Genomic DNA, 22,886 nt, shown 5'->3' on the forward strand with positions numbered 1-22,886 from the left:
TGAGGAAAATTAAGATTCGTACTGATTTTTCTTTTCCAATTATTACAGCTGCCTTTTCAAATTCATGCCTCTGGGCACCCAAGGTGGCTTGGAAACACCAAAGGTATCTTGTAATAATGTCAATAATTCTGAAGAATAGATCCTGATGAAAAAGAGGCATCAAAACAAAATTCCCAAAATAGAGCAAAAGCTCAAACCTCTGGACCAGGAGTAGTCAACATACCTACCGCCCACTTTTATATCTCTGTTAGTAGTAAAATTTTCTAACCGCCCACTGGATCCACAGTAATAGTGATTTATAAAGTAGGTTTTTTTGGGGGGGGGCACCGGCTACCAGCTCGGCTTGACTGTTACACCTGAGTGATGTGGGGGGAGATGCGCGAGCTATTCTGGGACAAGCCTCTTTTGTTTGCGGTCGCACTATAGCGCCATTTAGTTTCACTTACGTAACGTGAACTAAACTTGTGCGCGGGCGATACAAATAGTATATTTTCATAAATTTAAATTGTCACGGGGAATTCTATGAAAACCTAATGAAAATGTTTATAAATAATGCTATGAAAATTTTTTAAAAAGTCAATTAAATTAAAAAAAGGAAAGTGCTTCAGTATCGGACAAAACCCCTACCACCCACCATGAAAGCAGGAACACCCACTAGTGAGCGGTAGGGACCAGGTTGACTTCCACTGCTCTGGACCTTTAAATTTTTTTACCTCAAAACAAACCACCATGATGAAGAAATGAAGATTGGGAGAATAAAGTCTCGTATGTGACTAGAGAAAAAGTGGAAATACAAAATGAAGGAAGGCAAAATGAAGGAAGGCAAATACTAAAAAATAATATAAAGCTGAAATATTATGAGGCAAAAAAAGGAGACTTTTTATTTATTTATTTATTTAATTCATTTATTTATTTTGTCAAACACAACAATATATATAAGTATAAGCATGAAATAACCACACAAATTGAATTCAACCAAAGGGAACATTAGGACAGGTACGGTAGGCACGCTTGTGCTCTTATGCACGCCCCTTACAGACCTCTTAGGAATGGGGTGAGGTCAACAGTAGACAATCTTTGGTTAAAGTTTTGGGGATTTTGGGATGAGACCACAGAGTCAGGTAGTGCATAGGCAAAAAAAAATAAATAAATAAAAAATGCACAGGTACCGTATATGTAGTACCTAGCTCAATAGTAGTAGTTTCTCTTGTGTGTGGATACTTCTATGGCAAGTAAGAGCTTTACTCCTTGCAAAGTTCTTTCCTCACTCCACGCATTCATGTTTTTTTCTCCCGTATGGCTCCTTTTATGGAAAGTGAGATCACAACTATTTCTAAAGCCATCTCCACACTGCAAACATTTATATGACTCTTGTGTGGCTCCTCTTGTGGGAATTAAGATAACAGCTACGAGCGAAGCTCCTTCCACACACCATACATTTATAAGGTCTTTCTCCTGAATGGATCATTTTGTGGGAACGAAAATAATTGCTACAAATAAAAGTCTTTCCACACTCCATGCATTTATAAGCTGTTTCTCCTTTGTGATTCATTTGATGGGCTAATAAAGAACGATTATAACAGAAGGTCTTTCCACACTCCATGCATTGATGCAGTTTCTCTGTGTGGATCAAATTGTGGGAATGAAGAGTAGATTTATGACTAAAACCCTTTCCACACTCTATGCATTGATATGGCTTCTCTCCTGTGTGAATCCTCTTGTGGATATTAAGACTACTGCTACGAGTAAAGGTCTTTCCACACTCCATGCATTTACAAGGTCGTTCTCCTTTGTGAATCATTTCATGCCTTCTAAGAGAGTGTTTATTACAGAGGGTCTTTCCACACTCCCTGCAGGTATTTGGTTTCTCTTCTGAATGTGTCTTTTTATGAGAAATGAGATGATCGGATTTATTGAACCTCTTTCCACACTCCATGGATTTATACGGTCTTTCTCCCATATAAATCACTGTATGGTTAGGAAGCCCACTGACCAGAAGAAAACCATTGTTAATTCCACTTTGCAATTGCTTTGTTTCATCACTCTCTGGTTGCATCTGATCTTCAAATTTCCTTCCCCCCACTTTTGAATGGATCGCTTGGCATTCCTGCTTGCAATTCTTATTTTCTTGCCCATTAAAGCCTTGAAAAAGAAAAAGAAAAACCATATATTTTCATTCCAATAGGATTGAAACACAATCCTGAACTAATTGTTGACCTGGGATAATTCCATGGTGCACCAAACTCCCAAAGAGTATTGGACACCATATCATGCTGGGGCAGCAACATAACCTGCAACTCCCAGTTTCAATAAAAGTCTCATCTCCACTTGTCTGCAGAGCAAAATCCTTGAAGGTCAAAGGGAATTTCTGGATGGCAATACCTCCCCACCCTCAACTTGGGCTGATGCCAAATTCGGTACGTAAGTGGGTTTATCTCTAAGAAGGGAACACCCCTCTCAGAGGTCATCCAGTCGATTATAGCAGCTCAGGGCCATCAGGAACCCAGTGAACAGGTTCAGGAAGGATACCAAATCCTGGGAGCCAGAATCTGGCTCAGTACATTCAGCCTCTTTCTCAGCGTCTCACTAATATCTTCTATGAAACAAGTATTTTGTATTTCATGAGCAGAACACTTTTGTTTTTTAAAAACACCCCAATTTTCTTAATACAAAAAGCCAGGCTATACAGATTCCCAATTTTCTATCAATAAATTTCCTTCCTCCATAAAGTCAGTTTGGTCAAAAGGTTAAGACACCAGGCTAGAAAGTAATAAATTTACAGACCATTCTAAAATTTTGTTTTCACTTTGTCAGTACCCAGTGTAGATTAATGAGAAAAAAGTGAATTTCAACAACTGTAGAATCATGCTGCATCATAACAAAATTCTACAAAGTGAAGGTGGTCTGAATGCTTTCTGATTACACTATAAATAAATGATTTTCCCCCTAGAAATAATATTCAAGCCCCTTCTCTATGTTCCTGAGCACAGAAAGGGGTTCTTACCCAGAGAAAACAGATTCCTGGAGTTCTCCAGCATGACTTCTCTGTAGAGCTTTTTTTGGTCAGCATCCAGTTGAGACCACTCCTCCTCAGAGAAATACACGGCCACATCCTCAAAAGACACAACATCCTGAACAAGGACAAATGTTTCCGTATTAACAGATAATCCCAAGAATAATGGGATAACCAATTTTTGGAAAGAGATCTGCCCTTTAAGAATAAAGTTTTTTATTCTGCTTTTGGCGGATGGCACAACTAGGGCCTCTGGTGGCTCAACAGACTAATGCAGTCTGTTATTAACAGCAGCTGCTTGCAATTACTGCAGGTTCAAGTCCCACCAGGCCCAAGGTTGACTCAGCCTTCCATCCTTTATAAGGTAGGTAAAATGAGGACCCAGATTGTTGGGGGCAATAACAAATGGATGAAGACTATTGCTTGACATAGTATAAACCACCCTGAGTCTTCGGAGAAGGGCGGGATATAAATGCAAATTAAAAAAAAACCAAAAAACTAAATCATGTGTGATCAAGCTGCAAGTGTTTGGAATGCCTTAAGGTATAGCCAACTATTATAACGTTCTTGGTCAATTGGTAGTTAGGTCTTAACTCCAATACTTATCAGTGACTCCCATTCTTCCTAGGATGGGCAAAGCAAAATACTGGCAAAGCCCACCTGACATGTTTTCCAATGGCTCACTTTATCAATTGAGGGATCAACGTACCCCAACTCCACACCTTCATGAAGAAATTGGAAGAGCTTGTAATAGTACTCTGTATGTCTATGGAGATTCTCAATCACCAGATCAAAGATGATTTTCAAAAGAAAAAATAGGATTATTATTTTTTTGTAATGGTGTGTGAGAACAACCCTTGGTGACTGAAGGAACAGCCCCGATGCTGACAGCAGCTTGGTCAATGAAATCTGATGGTGAAGCAGGAAGGGTGGAGAAAGAGACTCACAAAGGATCCCCTCAGAAGGGAGAGGATAGGGCTAAGCTGAGTGTGAAATTTGAATTGCTTAGAAACAGCAATTCTATACATTTAACTCTAGAACAAAATAAAGTCCATCCAAGATTTATGGACCTTTTCCTATGTTTCTCCTCCTTACCTGAAGTAGCGGTTCAGTTAATCCTTCCGCACCAGCACAAAGAGGGGATTCTAAAAACTCCAAGGACAGCTTTCTACTCACTGTGAGAAAAAGAAAACGAGTGGAAGTAGATTTGTTAAAGAGAGAAACTCCAATAAAGTGGTGCGAAAGAATCAGCTAAATGTTAAAATCTCACCTCACACAGAAAAACCTTTTCCTACCTTCCATAGCATCTTGACTTTGATCTTTCTGGAAGTTCTCCCTGAAGAGCAGCCCTTGAGAAGATCTGAATGAATCTTTCTCCTCAGGATACTCAGTCACAGATTCCACCGATTTCTGGACATGATGTGATATGAGAAACAAAGGAAGAGGACAGAGATAAAAATGAATTATCATACTGCACCTTTAAACTAGCAGACCCCAATGTACATTGCTGAAACAGAATGGAAGAATTCCCCCAAATACATTCTCTGGAAGAACAGAACAAATGCCCATAGGAGTTAATAATCCCAGAAAATTCTGCCACAAAGGAATTGGCAAATTCAGAGGGAATCTCTTTAGAGCTGCCATGATTCCATTCTCCCACCTGCAACTCTTCTTGCCTCTTTTCCTCCTCCTGAGTCAGCAAGAAGCCTTCGGCCAGGGACACCGCCTGGGAACTGGTCTCTGCTCCACACTCCCGCACCCATCTTGCCATCTCTGGGGGAAGGACAGCCAGGAATTGTTCCAGGAGCACCAGGTCCAGCATCTGAGCCTTGGTGTGTTTTTCTGGTTGCAGCCACTGACGACAAAGGTAGTGAAGCTGAGTGCAAACATCTCGGGGACGGCTCCCCTCCTGAAACTGCACTTTTCTGAAGTGACAGCATTGGACCTCTGAACTATTGGATGCCTCTTCATGGCTCCTCCGTCCAGGAATTGCCCCATTCTTCCCACAGCTCCAAGGCTGAGCAGCTGGGGGGCCTTTTCTAATTTCTGCATCTGCTGGGTTTTGCCCCTCCATCTTCTCTCTGGTCTCTAATAAAGCTCCAAAATGGACTTAAGGATCTCCACAGGTCTTTATGTCCACAAGAGGTCTGGCCAAATTTTCCAAGGCCATTCAGCTCTCTTCCCAGACAAGTTACTTAAGATTCCAGAAGGAACAGAAAAAATGTCCAGCTTACATGCCTGAAATGGAAAACAAATAATTCAGGGTGTTTACTAGGGTGATTAATTGAACTAATGAGCATCCTTATCAAGAGAGGGAAGGGAAGAAATGGGAAGGGGAAAAGGAAGGAAAAAAAAAAAAGAAATTTGGATGAACCTACCAATGTGTGGGATGGGGGGGACAGGAAATCTTATTAGTTACCTTGCTCTCTCTCGATATGTGGAATATTGCAGAGAATCCTTCAGGACGTCAATGTCTATCAAAATATTGGAAAAATATATTTAAATATGTTTTGGATTTCTACTTCCTAAATTTTTTTAAATTTATTTTTATGGTTTTTTTTATTTACATTTATTTATTTATTTATTTATTTAATTAATTAAACTTTTATACCGCCCTTCTCCCGAAGGACTCAGGGCGGTGTACAGCCTGCATTAAAACAATTTATATACAAACTAAAATAACAATTAAAAAACTTATTCCAAAAAGGCCGAAATTAAAACCGTCCAATTGACCATATAAAATACCCAATAAAATACAATTAAAATTTAAGATTTAAGAATTTAAAAAATTTAGCATTTAAAAATCAGGCCAGTCCCGCTTGGATAAATAAATAAGTTTTCAGTTCCCGGCGAAAGGTCCGGAGGTCAGGCAATTGGCGTAAACTGGGGGGAAGTTCGTTCCAGAAAGTAGGTGCTCCCACAGAGAAGGCCCTTCCCCTGGGGGCCGCCAGCAGACACTGCTTGGTGGACGGCACCCTGAGAAGACCCTCTCTGTGAGAGCGCATGGGTCGGTGGGAGGCATGTGGTAACAGCAGGCGGTCCCGTAAGTACCCGGGCCCTAAGCCATGGAGCGCTTTGAAGGTGGTGACCAAAACCTTGAAGCGCACCCGGAAGACCACAGATAGCCAGTGCAGACTGCGCAGGAGTGGTGTCACCTGGGAGCCACGTGGTGCTCCCTCAATCACCCGCGCAGCTGCATTCTGGACTAGCTGAAGTCTCCGAGTGTACTTCAGGGGTAGCCCCATGTAGAGAGCATTGCAATAATCCAGTGACGAGAGCATGAGTGACCGTGCATAAGGCATCCCAGTCAAGAAAGGGACGCAACTGGCGGACCAGGCGAACCTGGTAAAAAGCTCTCCTGGAGACGGCCGCCAAATGGTCTTCGAACGACAGCCGTCCACCCAGGAGAACGCCCAAGTTGCGCACTTGGGGCCAGTGACTCCAAGGCCAGTGGAGGAGCCCGCACTTTGGAGCCAGTGACTCGCCCCCAACAGTCAGCTGCGGTTGCAGCTGACTGTACCGAGATGCCGGCATCCACAGCCACTCCGTCTTGGATGGATTGAGTCTGAGTCTGTTTCTCCCCATCCAGACCCGTACGGCCTCCAGACAACGGGACAGCACTTGACAACCGCTGGGGTGGCCTGGGGTGGAAAAGTACAGCTGAGTATCATCAGCGTACAGGTGATAACTCACCCCAAAGCCACTGATGACCTCGCCCAACGGCTTCATTTAGATGTTGAACAGGAGAGGCGAGAGAATCGACCCCTGCGACCCCTGATTTATATCCCGCCCTTCTCCGAAGACTCAGGTTTCTGTATTATTATTATAATTATTTACTCTACACAGCAATTATACATAATGCTCCTTCTTATTATCCCCCACCCCAAAACAGCCCTGTGAAGTAGATTGGGCTGAGAGTTGGGATGGGCTCAAGGCTTTCATGCCAAAGGTTGGAGTAGAAGTTAATCTTTTGGTTTCAAAGCCTTGTGCTTTCATCACTCAGCCAAATGGCTCTCTATGGCTAACTATGATTTTATCATTTCTATGGTTACATAGTCAAGAGCAACCATTTGCACAATTCAAATCATAAATGTCCCAGGTCACAAACAGCAATTGACATAAGGGGCTCCTTAAATCCACTTAATAAGTAAATAAATAAACAATGGATTGCAACACCCACGATTAAAAACAAAGGCCAAGCTTGACAAAAACACTGGCCTAATCCCTTCTGAAAACGGGAGATTTGCAAGAAATTGTCCTGGGGGGAGGGAGACTGACTTGCAGGCACAAATCTCTCTTTTGCAAAGGCGCCCTCTCCTCCTCTCCCTCCCATGCAGAGGTTTCCCCATCCAAATGGAGGGTAAATGGCTCCCTCCTGAGATTCTGATTTTTTTCTCTCTCTAAGGGCCACGAGAAGGATCCGAAGATTTCCTTTCTCCCCTGCTTGGCCTGTGCATGCATATGGGCGGCAGGGGAACATGGGACCACTGCTCCTCCCCCCCGCTCCTTCATCCCAGGACTCCGAATCTAATGGAAGTTTTGCATGTGTCCATGCAAGCCCCCATCACTAAACACCGAATTACGTCGGACCGTGCAAGACTTCCCCGCAGCCTCTTCCCTTTGCTAGAAAGGCTCACCCGAAAGTTCACAGCGAGGGTGGGAAGCAGAATCGGAGCTTTCAAGCCTTTGCTGGAAAATGAGTCGGGAAGCACGCATCTCTCTTGACTTGGGAAAGACGCCGGCGCATGCTCAGTTCTCTTCTAAGGCGGGGGAGGGAGGGAGCTGCACCGCTCTTCCAGGGAGCCCCCTAGAGGATCCTGTGCGCATTGCGAGAAGACCCTGCAAGGGCTCTGAGATGATGGGCATTGAAGGAAACCTTCCCTCTAACATTGCCTATCTAGAAAGAAAGTAGCATCTTCAGCAAGTGTCAGTTTGCAGATTTTCCTTTTTTTAATCTCTAACAACCGTCTGTGATCTTGTGAAGATTGAGAAAATCTCTGTGGAGACTCAAAAATCCCTTTCCTGAAGTGCAGCTTCTCTGAAGGGTCTGGAGGGATTTATTTATTTATTTATTTATTTTGTCACAATATATGTAGGTATCATACAAAAAGATTATATAGCATATAAACATATATGTGAGTAAATATTAGGAGGTATAAGCATATATATATATAGGAAGAAGAAAAGAAAAACAATAGGACAGGAACGGTAGGCACGTTTGTGCGCTTATGCACGCCCCTTATGGTCCTCTTAGGAATGGGGTGAGGTCAATAGTAGAAAGTTTTTGGTTAAAGCTTTTAGGATTATGGGAAGAGACCACAGAGTCAGGTAAAGTATTCCAAGCACTGATGATTCTGTTACAGAAGTCATATTTTCTGCAATCTAGATTAAAGCGGTTGACATTAAGTTTAAATCTATTAGTTGCTCTAGTATTATTGCAATTAAAGCTGAAGTAGTCTTTGACAGGAAGGACATTACAATAGATGATTCTGTGAGTTAAACTTAGGTCTTGTCGAAGGCGACGGAGTTCCAAGTTTTCTAAGCCTAGGATTTCAAGTCTGGTGGGATAAGGTATTTTGTTGTTTTCAGAGGAATGGAGAACTCTTCTTGTAAAATATTTCTGGACACGTTCAATTGTATTGATGTCAGAGATGTGGTGAGGGTTCCAAACAGGTGAGCTGTATTCTAGAATTGGTCTAGCAAATGTTTTATATGCTCTGGTTAGTAGTGTGGTGTTTTTGGAAAAGAAGCTACGCAAGATTAGGTTTACAACTCTTAGAGCTTTTTTTGCTACGTAGTTGCCGTGGGCTTTGGCACTTAGATCATTTGACATGAAAACTCCAAGGTCTTTAACGGGATGGGGGTCGTCAGTAAGGTAATGTCCATCTAGTACGTACTTAGTGTTTGGGTTCTTTTTTCCTATATGTAAGACTGAGCATTTGCTGGATGAAATTTGGAGCTGCCAATTTTTAGACCAAGCAGTTAGATGATCAAGGTCGTTTTGAATGATAGAAGTGTTGTCTGTGGTATTAAATAGTTTAAATAGTTTATTAAATAGTTTGACATCGTCAGCAAAGATTTCCAGGAGGAGACCTCAAAAATGGGCAAAATCCTGTCAGAAATGGCAGGGCAGTCAAAAGACAAGGAAGAAAAGTCTCTCTATGAAACTCAGCCTGTGTCTTGTGGCTGATGGCAAACTCAGCCTTGAAGTGAGGGGAGATCAGGGGGCTGGCAGAGATACAGGGAGGAAAGGCGCAGGTTGAGGAAAATTAAGATTTGTATTGATTTTTCTTTTCCAATTATTACAGCTGCCTTTTCAAATGCATGCCTCTGGGCAGTCAAGGAGGCTTGGAAACACCAAAGGCATCCTGTAATAATGTCAATAATCCTGAAGTAAAGATCCTGATGAAAAAGAGGCAACAAAAGTAACAAAATAGAAAGCTCAAACCTGAGGACCTTTAAACTTTTTTACCTCAAAACAAGCCACCATGATGGAGAAATGAAGATCAGGAGAATAAAGTCTCATACGTGACTAGAGAAAAAGTGGAATTACAAAATGAAGGAAGGCAAACACCGAAAAATATAAAGCTCAAATACCACAAGGGGGAAAAAAAAGAGAGAGTAGTGAATCGTTTTATTTTGGTATTGAGTAGGGAATACACCTCAGTAAATTTTAGTAGGCACCTTAAGGCCTTTGGAGTAAAAGAATATTTTTTTCTAGCCAAAAGTAATGAAGATTTCACTGGTTTTATAAAGTGGTACTAATATTTCACAATTTTTGATTCTATGCCTGTTTATGCAACCAAGGATTGTGTTGGCTTTTTTGATTGCTGCCACCCATTGCTGGCTGATATTTAAGTGATCGTCCACTAGGACTCCAAGGTTCCTCTCCGAGTTTTTGGGCTAGGTTTCGCCTAATCTATACTTGTACCTTTTGGGTTTTTTTTGTTTTCCTTAAGTGCTTTTCTCACTATTAAATTTTATTTTCTTGGATAACGCCCATTCTTCATGTTTGTCAAGATCTTTTTGGATTCTGAACTTGTCTCCTGGAGTGTTGGCTAGTCCTGCCAGCTTAGTCTTATCTGGAAATTTGATGAGTTCCTCTTCTATTCCCTCATCTAAGCCCTTTATCAAGATAATGAAGAGTGCTGGGCCTAAGAAAGAACCTACTAATTTAGTCACTTTGTCAAAGAATAAAATCATTGTTTTGGCGCGATCTTTTAAACAAACCCATGCTGGCTTTGTGATTTGCGAGTATGATGATTTACACATCCCAGAGCCAGTTCTCCTGAGCTCTATCTATTTGCCAGGAGAAACTGAAGTTACTTTCTGAATATGACCCCAGGGCACTGCAACTGATATTAATATGAACCAGTTGTCAAGCATTTCATGGGGAGGGTGAAGAGCAGGGGTGTCTAACTCAATTTCATTGAGAGCCACATCAGCATTATAGTTGCCCTCAACAGGCCAGTTGCATGTAAGGCTATGACAACTCACACGGTCGGTTCGATACCACTCGCTGGACGCAGCTGACTTGGGACAGCTGGGTTGGGATGGAATAAGTTGCACTGGCTAACACAAGGTGGGGAAAATTCGGTGCTGTTGTGGCTTCTTGCCCCCGAACCTGGCCCCATGCCTGAAAGTGCCTTGGAGCCGGGCCTGCTGCCAGAAAGTGACTCAGTGAGGGGGAAGGGCCGTCAGGACTTACCTCGGAAGCACCGGCCTCCCTGGATCAGCTCCAGGAGCCAGAAGCAGGCCAGGTGGAAGAACTAATGAGGCTTCCATCTCCTGACTCTTCCCCCCCACACGCCTGCAGCTGACAGCAATCAGGCGTGGTTGAATCCTAGGTTTCGTAGCCAGGAGAGAAGGGAACAATAGAAGCAGGGGAGGGGCAGGCCTAGGAAGTGCTGAGTCATTGAGCCACACCCCACAGAATATAAAAGGCAGCAAGAGCTGGTGTGTCTCTTTGTATCAGGCAAATCCACTGATTGACTAGATCTGAAGTTTGTGACTCACCAGTGGAAACTAACGAGGGCTCTTGGCAGACGCTGGCTCTTTTGTCGCCAGAGCTGATAGTGCCGGCTAATTAAGCCATCGTTCGGACGGAGGAGGACAGGACAGGTGCCTTCTTCTCAAGCCCAGGCATAATTGGCAGATGGGGATAAGTCTCCAAGCTTGGATTGGTGTGTGTGTGTGTGTCTGTGCACGTGCACAGCATGCCGAAGGAGACGTTCTTCTCCCAATCTCTGACATTGTTAGGGTTTATTTCCCTGTCCAGTACCCACTCCCACCAAAGCAAGAGATGGAGGATGACATTACTGAGTGTGAAAGGGGTGAGGAGAAAGTTTGCAGGGAGCAGTTTCCTCCGAGTCCAATTTCTGTCTTGACAGATCTTTGCACAGCAAGAGGAGGTGGCAGGGGAGCAGCAACCCCGGGTCCTGCATGAGGGAGGCTGGCCCTTTTTGAAAGGAAATACTTGTTTCCAGGCATGTGTGGTAAAGATGCTGGCTTGTTGGGGCACTCTTCCCTCATGCAGCTCCCTTGCCACCCTTCCTCCTCTCCAGAGATCTGTCAAGGCAAAAGTTAGACCTGAAGGGAACTGCTTCCTGCAAACTTTCTCCACTGCGCTTCCACATGCAGCAGCAGCGGCATCCTCCACCTCCTGGGGGAGGGGGGGGAGGCAGGCAAGGCTAGGAGGGTCTCCAGCAGAGGAAGACAAAACCAGGATGAGTACCAAAGTCTCGTCCATCTGAGAAGCCTCGCCATCCCGCTCAGACAACACAGAGGATACCTGGATGGTGGCACGGACTATCTGGAACCCTGGGCAATGGAGGGCAAGCACCCAGACCCGGCCCAGACCAGCTTTCCCAAGGGGGTGCTTGGCCACGCTTATCTCCTCAAGGTTGCTGCTGCTGTGCTCGCTCTTCTTGGCCAGGTGGCTTATAGGGGATGTGGGAGGGCAAAGTGTGTGAGTCACTCCCTTTCCATGCAAGGAGACCCAGCTTTGTAATCAAAGCAACCTCCCTGTTAGAGGGAGATGGGAATGTAATAATTGCATTTGGTATTTTGGAATATTTGAAACAATATAATGAAAAACACTCAAGAATATTTCTACATCTAGAAAAAGTCTTTTGTCTATTTGGACTTAGCAAAAACCACAAGCAGGATTAGGGATCCACACTGTTCGGGTTTGCACTAGAAAGGCAATTTATGCATACAGATCTAAGAAGGTCTACAATTTATTTGGATTATTATTCAAATGGTCCTTGCATGAGATTTGAGACAACGATAGGTATTCCTCGATTTTCTACAGTTCATATAATGATTATTCAAAGTTATAGAAGCACTGAAAAACATGATTTTTGAGCATTTTTCACACTTATGAACAACATCCGGATGGTCACCTGATCCAATTTCAGATGCTTGGCAACTGATTCATGACAGCTGCAGTGTCCCTGGATCATGTGATCATCTTTTGTGATTTTTCTGACAAGCAAATCCAATGGGGAAGCCAGATTCATTTCACAACAGTGTTACTAACTTAACAATTACAGTGATTCACTTAAGAAATGTGGCAAGAAAACTTGTAATATGGGGCAAAACACAATAAGTCTCTCACTTAGCAACAGAAAGTTGGGGCACAATTGAAGTCATAATGTGAGGACAACCAGAATTTCTCTTGGAGTTCTACCCACACTTCTTTTATTGATATGGTTTCTGCCACGTGTGGATACCTCTATGGCAAGTAAGAGCATTACACCTTGCAAATCTCTTTCCTCACTACATGCATATGGTTTCATATGGATTCTTTTATGGGAAGTGAGATCACAACTCTAAGATCATCTCCACATTTCACACATTTATATGACTTCTCTTCCGTCTGGCTCCTCTTGTGGGAATAAAGACCATTACTACCAGTAAAGATCTTTCCACACTGCATGCATTCATACGGTTTCTCTCCTGTGTGAATCCTATTATGGGAGGTATGATGATTATTCTTCCTAAAACTTTTTCCATATTCCATGCTTTCATATGGCTTCTCTCCTGTGGGGATCCTCTTGTGGGAATTAATAGAATAGAATAGAATAGAATTTTATTGGCCAAGTGTGATTGGACACACAAGGAATTTGTCTTGGTGCATATGCTCTCAGTGTACATAAAAGAAAAGATACGTTCATCAAGGTACAACATTTACAACACAATTGATGGTCAATATATCAATATAAATCATAAGGATTGCCAGCAAAAAGTTATAGTCATACAGTCATAAGTGGAAAGAGATTGATAACAGCTACGCGTAAACATCTTTACACACTACATGCATTTATAAGGTCTTTCTCCTGTGTGATTCCTTCGATGATTTATAAAAGACTTAGAATAACAGAAGGTCTTTCCACACTCCATGCATTGATACGGTTTCTCTCCTGTGTGGATCCTCTTGTGTGTATTAAGATTACCACTCTTCCTAAAACTCTTTCCACACTCCATGCATTGATATGGCTTTTCTCCTGTGTGGATCAAATTGTGGGATTTCAGACTACTGCTACAAGTAAAGGTTTTTCCACACTCCATGCATTTATAAGGGCTTTCTCCTTTGTGATTCCTCTGATGGATTTTAAGAGTCTTATAATAGCAGAATGTCTCATCACACTCCATGCATTGATACGGTTTCTCTCCTGTGTGGATCCGCTTGTGGATATTAAGATGAGTGTTACGAGTAAATGTCTTTCCACACTCCATGCATTGATATGGCTTCTCTCCTGTGTGGATCCTCTTGTGGCACTTAAGATGAGTGCTACAAGTAAAGGTCTTTCCACATTCCATGCATTTATAAGGTCGTTCTCCTGTGTGGATCCTTTGATGTCTTATAAGATAGTGATTATAAGAGAAGGTCTTTCCACACTCCATGCAGGTAAATCGTTTCTCTTCTGAATGTGTCTTTTTATGAGAAATGAGATGATCGGATTTATTGAACCTCTTTCCACACTCCATGGATTTATATGGTCTTTCTCCCATATCGATCACTGTATAGTCAGGAAGCCAACTGACCAGGGGAAGACATTTTTTAATTCCACTTTGTGATTGCTTTGTTTCTTCCCTTTTTGGTTGCATCTGATCTACAAATTTCCTTTCCCTTCCTTTTGAATAGATCGCTTGGCATTCCTCATTGCAATTCTTATTCTCTTGTCCATTAAAGCCTTGAAGAAAAAAGAAAAGAAAACTGTGACGATAAGGGAACAATCAAAACTTTTCTTCTGAAATTTAGCCAAATCAGTCATCATTGTTTTGTTGGCAAACATGAAGAGTCCAAACCAAGATGATAGCAAAGACCCATTTCCAAGTGTATCCCTAATGATCCTCATATAATAGGGTTGGACCACAACCTTGATCTTATCTTTGACCTTGGACAACTCCATGATGCCACAAACTCCCAAAGTTTATTGGCCACTGTATCATGCTGGGGCAGCAACATACCCAGCACCTCCCAACTTTACTGTACAGCAGAATCTTTGAAAGTCAAAGGAATTTCTGGATGGAAATACTCCCCATCCTCAACTTAGGCCGATGCCAAATTTGGCATAAAAATGAGCATATCTCTAAGAAGGGAACCTCCCTCTCAGAGGTCATCCGGTCTTGGTGATAGCAGCTCAGGGCCATCAGGAACCCAGTGACCAGGTTCAGGAGGGAATACCGAATCCTAGTAAGCAGAGCCTGGCTCAAGAGAGGTCACACCATCAGTACATTCAGCCTCGTCCTCAGATTCTTGCTAATATCTTCTAGGAAATGAGCATTATGTTTTATGAACAGAAAACATTAAAAAAAAAATCTTTATATAAAAAGCCAGGCTATGCAGTTTGCCAATTTTTTCTTTCAATAAATTTCCTTCTTCCATAAAGTCAGTTTGGTCAAAAGGTTAAGACACCAGGCTAGAAACTAATAAATTAACAGGCATTTCTAAAATGTTCTTTTCACTTTGTCATTATTGGGTACCCAGTGTAGATTAATGAGAAAAAGTGAATTTCAACAACTGTAGAATCATGCTGTAGCATAACAAAATTCTACAAAGTGGTCTGAATGCTTTCTGAATGCATTGTAAATAAATGAATTTTTTTCCCCAGAAATAACATTTAAGCCCCTTCTCTACATTCCCGAGCACAGGCAGGGTTCTTACCGAGAGAAAGAAGATTTCTGGAGTTCTCCAGCATGACTTCTCTGTAGAGGTCTTTTTGGTCAGCATCCAGTTGAGACCACTCCTCCTTGGAGAAATACACGGCCACTTCCTCAAAAGACATAACACCCTGAACAAGGACACATGTTTCCTTATTAACAGATAATTCCAAGAATAATGGGATAATTTTCTTCCACCAATTGTAGGAAAGAGATCTAGTGAACAAAATGGGCATCCTCTGCAAAATTCAGAATGAGATCTAACCGCTTTTGGCTGACGGCACAACTAAATCATGTTTGATCAATCTGGAAGTGTTTGGAATGCCTTACAGTTTAACCAACTAAAATATTCTTGGTCAATTGGTAGTTGGGGCTTAAATCCACTACTTGTCAGTGACTCCCTTTCTTCCTAGGATGATGGGCAGAGCAAAATACTGGCAAAACATACCTGATATGTTTTCCAATGGTTCACTTTATCAACTGAGGGATCAACGTACCCCAGCTCCATACCTTCATGAAGAAGTTGGAAGAGCTTGTAAATAGTACTCTATATCTCTATCGAGATTCTCATTCATTAGGTCACATTTGTCCCAAAGATGCTTTTCAAAAGACAAAAAAGGGTATTTATTTTTAATGGTCTATGTACACAACCCTGGGAGACAGAAGGAAGAGCCCTGATGCTGACAACCATCTAGTCAATTAAATCTGATGGTGAAGCAGGAGGGGTGGAGAAAGTGACTCACAAATGATCTGCTCAGAAGGGAGAGGGTAGGCTAAGCCGGGTGTGCTGAGTGTATATTGCTTAGAAACAGCAATATTATACACTGAACTCAGGAACAAAATGAAATCCTTCCAAGATTTATGGATCTTTTCCGATGCTTCTCCTCCTTACCTGAAGTAGCGGTTCAGCTAATCCTGCAGCTCCATCAGAAAGAGGTGACTCTAAAAACTCCAAGGACAGCTTTCTACTCTCTACGAGAAAGAGAAAAATAGTGGAAACAGATTTTTTAAAGAGAGAAACTCCAATAAAGTGGAGCAAAAAAATCAGCTAAATGTTAAAATCTCACCTCACACAGAAAAACCTTTTCTTACCTTGCATAGAGTCTTGACTTTGATCTTTCTGGAAGTTCTCCCTGAAGAGCAGCTCTTGAGAAAATCTGAATAAATCTTTCTCCTCAGGATACTCAGTCACAACTTCCACGTATTTCTGGACATGATGTGATACGAGAAACAAAGGAAGAGCACAAAGATAGAAATGAATTATCATACTGCACTAGTAGCCCTCAATGTTCGTTGCTGAAATTCGATATACAATGAAAGAATAGAACAAATGCACTTAGGAGTTAATAATCCCAGAAAATTTTGCCAGAGAGGAATTGACAAATTCAGAGATCCTTTTTAGAGCTGCCATGATTCCATTCTCCCACCTGCAACTCTTCTTGCATGTTTTCCTCCTCCTGAGTCAGCAAGAAGCCTTCGGCCAGGGACACTGCCTGGGAACTGGTCTCTGCTCCACACTCCCGCACCCATCTTGCCATCTCTGGGGGAAGGACAGCCAGGAATTGTTCCAGGAGCACCAGGTCCAGCATCTGAGCCTTGGTGTGTTTTTCTGGTTGCAGCCACTGACGACAAAGGTAGTGAAGCTGAGTGCAAACATCTCGGGGACAGCTCCACTCCTGAAACTGCACTTTTCTGAAGTGACAGCATTGGACCTCTGAACTATTGGATGCCACTTTGCGGCTCCTCCGTCCAGGACTTGCCCCATTCTTCCCACAGCTCCAAGGCTGAGCAGCTGGAGGGCCTTTTCTAACTTCTGCATCTGCTGGGTGTTGTCCCTCCATCTTCTCTCTGGTCTCTAATAAAACTCCAGAACAGAAGGGAAGGAAAAATCAAAAAAAGAAATTTGGATGACCCTACCAATGTCTGGGATGTAAGAGAGGGGAATCTTATTGATTAACTTGATCTCCCTACATATGGGGAAAATTGCAGAGAACCCTTCAGGATGTCAATGTCTATCAAAATGCTGGAAAAATACATATAAATCTGTTTTTGATTTCTACTTCTTAGTGTCATTAAAATTTAACGTTATTTTTATGTCTTCGGTATTATTGTAAATAATAATAATTAAATTACTCTAGGCAGTCCTTCTTAATATCCCCCCACCCCAACATCCCTGTGAAGTAGATTGGGCTGAGAGTTTGGATGGGTTCAAGGCTTTCATGCCAAAGGTTGGAGTAGAAGTTAATCTCTTGGTTTCAAGCCTTCTGCTTTCATCACTGAACCAAATGGCTCTCTATGGCTAATTATAATTTTATCATTTCTATGGCTGCGTAGTCAAGAGCAATCATTTGCACAATTCAAATCATAAATGTCCCAGGTCACAAACAGCAATTGAGGTGAAGGGCTCTCTAAATCTATTTAATAAGAAAACAAACCAACTAGGGAATTCAACACCCAGAATTGACAAAGGCCAAGCCTGACAAAAAACAACACACTGGCCTTATCATAGTGTGTGAATGATGCATCTCAGTCCAAGGAGCACCTCCCTCTTCCAACATCTTCCTTCTTTACTTGGTGGCAGAACTAAACTGGTGATAATGGGGAAAGGCGGGAAAGCAGGAAACTGAGTTCCAGCCCTTGCACCCCTTGTACCCCATTCCTTGCACACCTAGTTGAAGCCTTGCATGGGGACTCCGACCACTCGCTTCTCCCAGCCTAGGAATGGGGAGGAGAGGGAAACCCCTTCTGAAAATGGGGCCACAAAATATGCAGGAAATTGCAGGCAGGCCCGGCACAAGGTCATCAGTGCTTGGAATACTTTACCTGACTCTGTGGTCTCTTCCCATAATCCTAAAAGCTTCAACCAAGAACTTTCTACTATTGACCTCACCCCATTCCTAAGAGGACCATAAGGGGCGTGCATAAGCGCACAAACGTGCCTACCGTTCCTGTCCTATTGTTTTTCTTTTTTTTCTTTTCTTCTTCCTATATATATATTGGTGCTTATACCTCCTAATATTTACTCATATATATGTTTATATACTATATAATCCTTTTTATATGATGTTGTGACAAAAATCAATAAATAAAAATAAATAACACATTCACACTGGTGCAATAGGACTGGATGTCTGTTAATGATTTATTGCGTTAGGGATTTTCTGTCTTCCCTGTGAATTGTATTGTGTTGAGTGGGGGGGATGCCCTGAGGGAGCTCCACCAATCATATTGTACATACATTGTGCAGTGACAATAAAGGAGTCAAGACTGGACTGGATTTTTGGAGGCAAAAATCCGTCTTGCAAAGGCGACCTCTCCTCCTCTCCCTCCCATGCAGAGGTCTCCCCATCCAAATGGAGGGTAAATGGCTCCTTCCTTTCTGAGGCCTTGCTTTTTTCTCTCTAGGGGCAACGGGAAGGATCCGAAGCTTTGCTTTGCTTTCTCCTCGGCCTGGCCTGCGCATGCATAGGGGCGGCAGGTGAACATGGGACCATTGCTCCTCTCCTCCTCCCTCCCAGGACTCCGAATCTGGTGAAAGTTTTGCATGTGTCCATACGAGCCCCCATCACTGGACCCCGACTCACGTCTGGCTCTCCGACCGTGCAAGGCTTCCCTGCAGCCTCTTCCCTTTGCTAGAAAGGCTCACCCGAAGGCTCACAGCGGGCGGGGTGGAGGGAGCAGAATCGGAGATTGTCGAAAGAGCGGAGCAGCTTTCAAACCTTTGCTGGAAAATGTCTCGGGAAACACGCATCTCTCTTGACTTGGCAAGAGGCCGGCGCATGCTCAGTACTCTTGTAAGCGGGGGGGGGATTGAGCCTCCCTCTTCAAGGGAGCCCCCTAGAGGATCCTGTGCGCAATGTCCGAGTACCTTGCAAGGGCTCAGAACGTGAGAATTTTTTTTATTCTCACATTCTCAACAGATTACAGATTAGGAGTTGGAAGGGACCTTGTAGGTCATGTAGTCCAACCCACCCTGCCCAAACAGGAGACCCTGCACCATTTCTGACAGATTGCAATCCAGGCTCTGCTTGAAAGCTTCCAGTGATAAGCTTCCACAACTTCTGAAGGCAAAAGCTGCTCCATAGGTTGATTGTTCTGTTTAGAAAGTTTCTCTTTATTTCCAAGTTGAAACCCTCCTTGGTCAATTTCCATCCATTATTCCTTGTCCGGCCTTCAGGCGCTTTGGAGAATGGCTTGACCCCCTCCACTCTGTGGCAGCCCTTCAAATATTGGAACACTGCTATTATGTCTCCCCTGGTCCTTCTCTTCACTAGACTAGCCATGCCCAGTTCCTGCAACCGTTCTTCATGTTTTACTCTCCAGTCACCTAATCATTATGGTTGCCCTTCTATGCACTTTCTAAAGAGTCTCCTCTTTTTTATAGTGTGTTGACCAAAACTGGATGCAGTACTCTAGGTGTAGTCTTACTAAGGCTTTCTAGAGTGATATTACTGCCTCATTTGATCTTAATTGTATCCCTGTGTTAATGCAATTTAAGATTGCATTGGCTTTTTTGGCTGCCGTCGCATACTCCACCGTCCCGGGAAGTCACTGGGCCATGCCAATGTGCTAAGCCGCTGCCCCCTGCCTGCATTAGTGGAAGACCCAGCGCCTGTCTGCCAGGTCCTCCTGCTCGAGGACATTGTTTGGGGCCCATCACTGCAGCTGAGATTGCTCGGCACACTGCTAAGGACACTGAACTAATGCAAATTTTGAACTATGTGTGGCGGGGCTGGCCCAGAACCCCGATGACAGGGTCAACGCAGCCTTATTTTTCTGCCGAAATGAGTTATCTATATTGAAGGGTTGCTTGTTATGGGGGGGAAGGGTGGTCATACCCTCCAAATTACAGCGGGAAATGCTTGAAGTTTTGCATGCAAGTCATCCTGGAACAGTCAGGATGAAAACCCTGGCCAGGAGCTATGTCTAGTGGCCTAAAAATGGACCACGACATTGCGGAATAGGTCACCAAAAAAATAAGCCTCTGATGATTGCATGGCTCAGCTGGGCATGAGGGGGGGACTACCGGTTCTCCGAACCACCCGCCATCGCTACTGGATTGGGTGATCCGGTCCGAACCGGGAGCATTTCACCCCTGGTCTATGGCCCAAATATCCATTGCTGCCACTCACTCTGCATCTGCCAGAGGAAATCCCTTCCTGTTTTGCCTCCTTCCCCACCTCGAAGTAACGAGCTGGCCTTCAGCCAGTGGATTCACGGCTCTTATCAGTCCTGGCAGAGAAATCGCAGCTGTCTGCCAAAGTTCAAACAAATGACTCACAGAGTAAGACTTCAGCTCTCTTTGAAAAGGTTCAGCTAATCTTTTGCTCCCTGTGGAGTGCGAGCAGTCCCAAAGCTCCTTACATTCTGATTTGCATCAGAAAAACACGTGAGTTTGAGCTGCTGCTTTAAGGTGAATTGGGGGTGGAAAATTTCTGTATTTCTTTCTCATTTGCTTCAGAAAAACACGTGAGTTTGAGCTGCTGCTTTAAGGTGAATTGGGGGTGGAAAATTTCTGTATTTCTTTCTGATTTGCTTCAGAAAAACGTGAGTTTGAGCTGCTGCTTTAAGGTGAATTGGGGGTGGAAAATTTCTGTATTTCTTTCTCATTTGCTTCAGAAAAACACGTGAGTTTGAGCTGCTGCTTTAAGGTGAATTGGGGGTGGAAAATTTCTGTATTTCTTTCTGATTTGCTTCAGAAAAACACGTGAGTTTGAGCTGCTGCTTTAAGGTGAATTGGGGGTGGAAAATTTCTGCATTTCTTTCTGATTTGCTTCAGAAAAACACGTGAGTTTGAGCTGCTGCTTTAAGGTGAATTGGGGGTGGAAAATTTCTGTATTTCTTTCTGATTTGCTTCAGAAAAACACGTGAGTTTGAGCTGCTGCTTTAAGGTGAATTGGGGTGGAAAATTTCTGCATTTCTTTCTGATTTGCTTCAGAAAAACACGTGAGTTTGAGCTGCTGCTTTAAGGTGAATTGGGGGTGGAAAATTTCTGCATTTCTTTCTGATTTGCTTCAGAAAAACACGTGAGTTTGAGCTGCTGCTTTAAGGTGAATTGGGGGTGGAAAATTTCTGCATTTCTTTCTGATTTGCTTCAGAAAAACGTGAGTTTGAGCTGCTGCTTTAAGGTGAATTGGGGTGGAAAATTTCTGCATTTCTTTCTGATTTGCTTCAGAAAAACGTGAGTTTGAGCTGCTGCTTTAAGGTGAATTGGGGGTGGAAAATTTCTGCATTTCTTTCTGATTTGCTTCAGAAAAACACGTGAGTTTGAGCTGCTGCTTTAAGGTGAATTGGGGGTGGAAAATTTCTGCATTTCTTTCTGATTTGCTTCAGAAAAACACGTGAGTTTGAGCTGCTGCTTTAAGGTGAATTGGGGGTGGAAAATTTCTGTATTTCAGGGTTGGTCCACTTGAGATTGTGATTTTATTCTATTCAAAATGACTGGCTTAGTTCAGTGCAATACTTGTTTTGCAGCTGTCTTTCGCAGTACCTTTTTCAAATTTGGGTACTGTCCTCTTTGTAAACAAATTAGCAGTCTACGTGGACAGATTACATATCTAGAATCTCTAATCTATGCTCTCCAAGCAGAAATTAGGTACCCAATTCAGCCATTCCAGCTGCTGAGCCATCAGCCCCCTCTACCACAAAGATCCTGCAGGAAAAGGGCAGTATGGACAACCGTGGGATCTGGCAGGGTGAGAGCTGTGAACCATAAACACAAAGCTTTTACAGTGTCCCAGTATAACAGATATAGTGCCCTTGCTGACCTAAATAGGAACACTAAAGTGACAGATCAAGGTAGTTGTGATACTGATAACTCAAACAATCAAGGGATTATGGTTCAAGATGAAGAACTTACTTTGGAAAAGTGTGAACCTACTTTGGAAAAGTGTGTATCAAGTATTACAGATCGGTCACACAAGAAGAGCAAGGTATCCAAAAAGAGAAGCCACCTTCTGATTGGTGATTCAATTGTAAGGGATGTAAATTTAGGAAAGGATATGGAGGTTTTGAAAGACGCCAGGTGTCTACCTGGTGCTACTGCCAGCAGAGACAAGAGACGATTCTTAAGATAGTCAAGAATGCCAGTAAGGATTCTGATGTTGATGCTATTATACACCTTGGCACAAATGATCTGTCCCAAAAGGATGTGCTTTCTGTGCAGAATGATTTCCAGAGCTTAGGGTATGAACTTAATAGCATAGGTTGTAGGCTTAACTTTTCAGAGGTTTTACCAGTACATAAGGAACAAAAGGTAAAGGCCAGCGTGTAGTGGAGTTTAATGTGTGGCTAAAGGAGTGGTGTAAAGGAAGGCTTTGGTTTTATTAGTCATGATGTCTGCAACTGGTCCAATGAAAAATTGTACAAAGAGATGGATTGCATCCATCAAAGAAAGGGACTGAGTTACTTAGCAATACATTCACAGATTTTCTGGATAAACATTTAAACTGAACAGTGGGGACAGAGAATTAACTGATATAGAAAATTTCTGTCCCCAGCAATCGAAAACTAAAAGGGTTATCAGTGCATGTAACATAGATGTCTGTATGGGTAAGACTATCAACCATGCTATCAAGCAAAACCAAGCATTTAACAGTGAGTGCCATACCATGTGCACTAAACCAACAGGTGGCATGAAAGTAGGGGCAGTCAACACAGGTTATGTAGACAGTAAACACAAGATCAATCCAAATGGACTCAAATG

At 42.9% G+C, this 22,886-nt stretch overlaps 2 protein-coding genes across 4 annotated transcripts in view; both read right to left on the reverse strand.

Moving 5' to 3' along the window:
- Window positions 1-897: 897 nt before the first annotated feature.
- On the reverse strand, window positions 898-7,765 carry LOC131191233 (zinc finger protein with KRAB and SCAN domains 7-like). The gene is made up of 7 exons (XM_058169153.1): window positions 7,651-7,765; window positions 5,433-5,487; window positions 4,674-5,251; window positions 4,309-4,423; window positions 4,109-4,188; window positions 3,005-3,131; window positions 898-2,142 (listed from the first exon to the last, which is right to left on the reverse strand). The coding sequence occupies exons 3-7, from the start codon at window positions 5,085-5,087 to the stop codon at window positions 1,361-1,363; spliced, it is 1,518 nt and encodes a 505-aa protein (XP_058025136.1). The 5' UTR covers window positions 5,088-5,251; window positions 5,433-5,487; window positions 7,651-7,765; the 3' UTR covers window positions 898-1,360.
- A 4,482-nt stretch (window positions 7,766-12,247) lies between these two features.
- Window positions 12,248-22,886, reverse strand: part of LOC131191225 (zinc finger protein 397-like) — a 31,060-nt gene continuing 20,421 nt past the window's right edge. For all 3 annotated transcript variants that reach the window (XM_058169133.1, XM_058169131.1, XM_058169134.1), the window contains exons 6-10: window positions 16,609-17,045; window positions 16,274-16,388; window positions 16,074-16,153; window positions 15,186-15,312; window positions 12,248-14,211 (exon numbers count right to left, since the gene is read on the reverse strand). In XM_058169133.1, the coding sequence (XP_058025116.1) occupies window positions 13,328-14,211; window positions 15,186-15,312; window positions 16,074-16,153; window positions 16,274-16,388; window positions 16,609-17,045 (1,643 nt within the window). In that variant the 3' untranslated portion in view covers window positions 12,248-13,327. The remainder of the gene's footprint in view (window positions 14,212-15,185; window positions 15,313-16,073; window positions 16,154-16,273; window positions 16,389-16,608; window positions 17,046-22,886) is intronic.

The sequence above is a fragment of the Ahaetulla prasina genome, chromosome 2, assembly GCF_028640845.1.
Source record: "Ahaetulla prasina isolate Xishuangbanna chromosome 2, ASM2864084v1, whole genome shotgun sequence".
Lineage (NCBI taxonomy): Eukaryota > Metazoa > Chordata > Lepidosauria > Squamata > Colubridae > Ahaetulla > Ahaetulla prasina.

Bases quoted from the DNA above. Each gene is read 5' to 3' on its own strand.
- LOC131191233 (XM_058169153.1), bottom strand. From the start codon at position 5,087: ATGGAGGGGCAAAACCCAGCAGATGCAGAAATTAGAAAAGGCCCCCCA. The intron at 4,424-4,673 runs GTGGGAGAATGG...CATCATGTCCAG, and splicing joins AGAGGCAAGAAGAGTTGCAG to AAATCGGTGGAATCTGTGAC. The intron at 4,189-4,308 runs GTAGGAAAAGGT...TTTTTCTCACAG, and splicing joins AAGTCAAGATGCTATGGAAG to TGAGTAGAAAGCTGTCCTTG.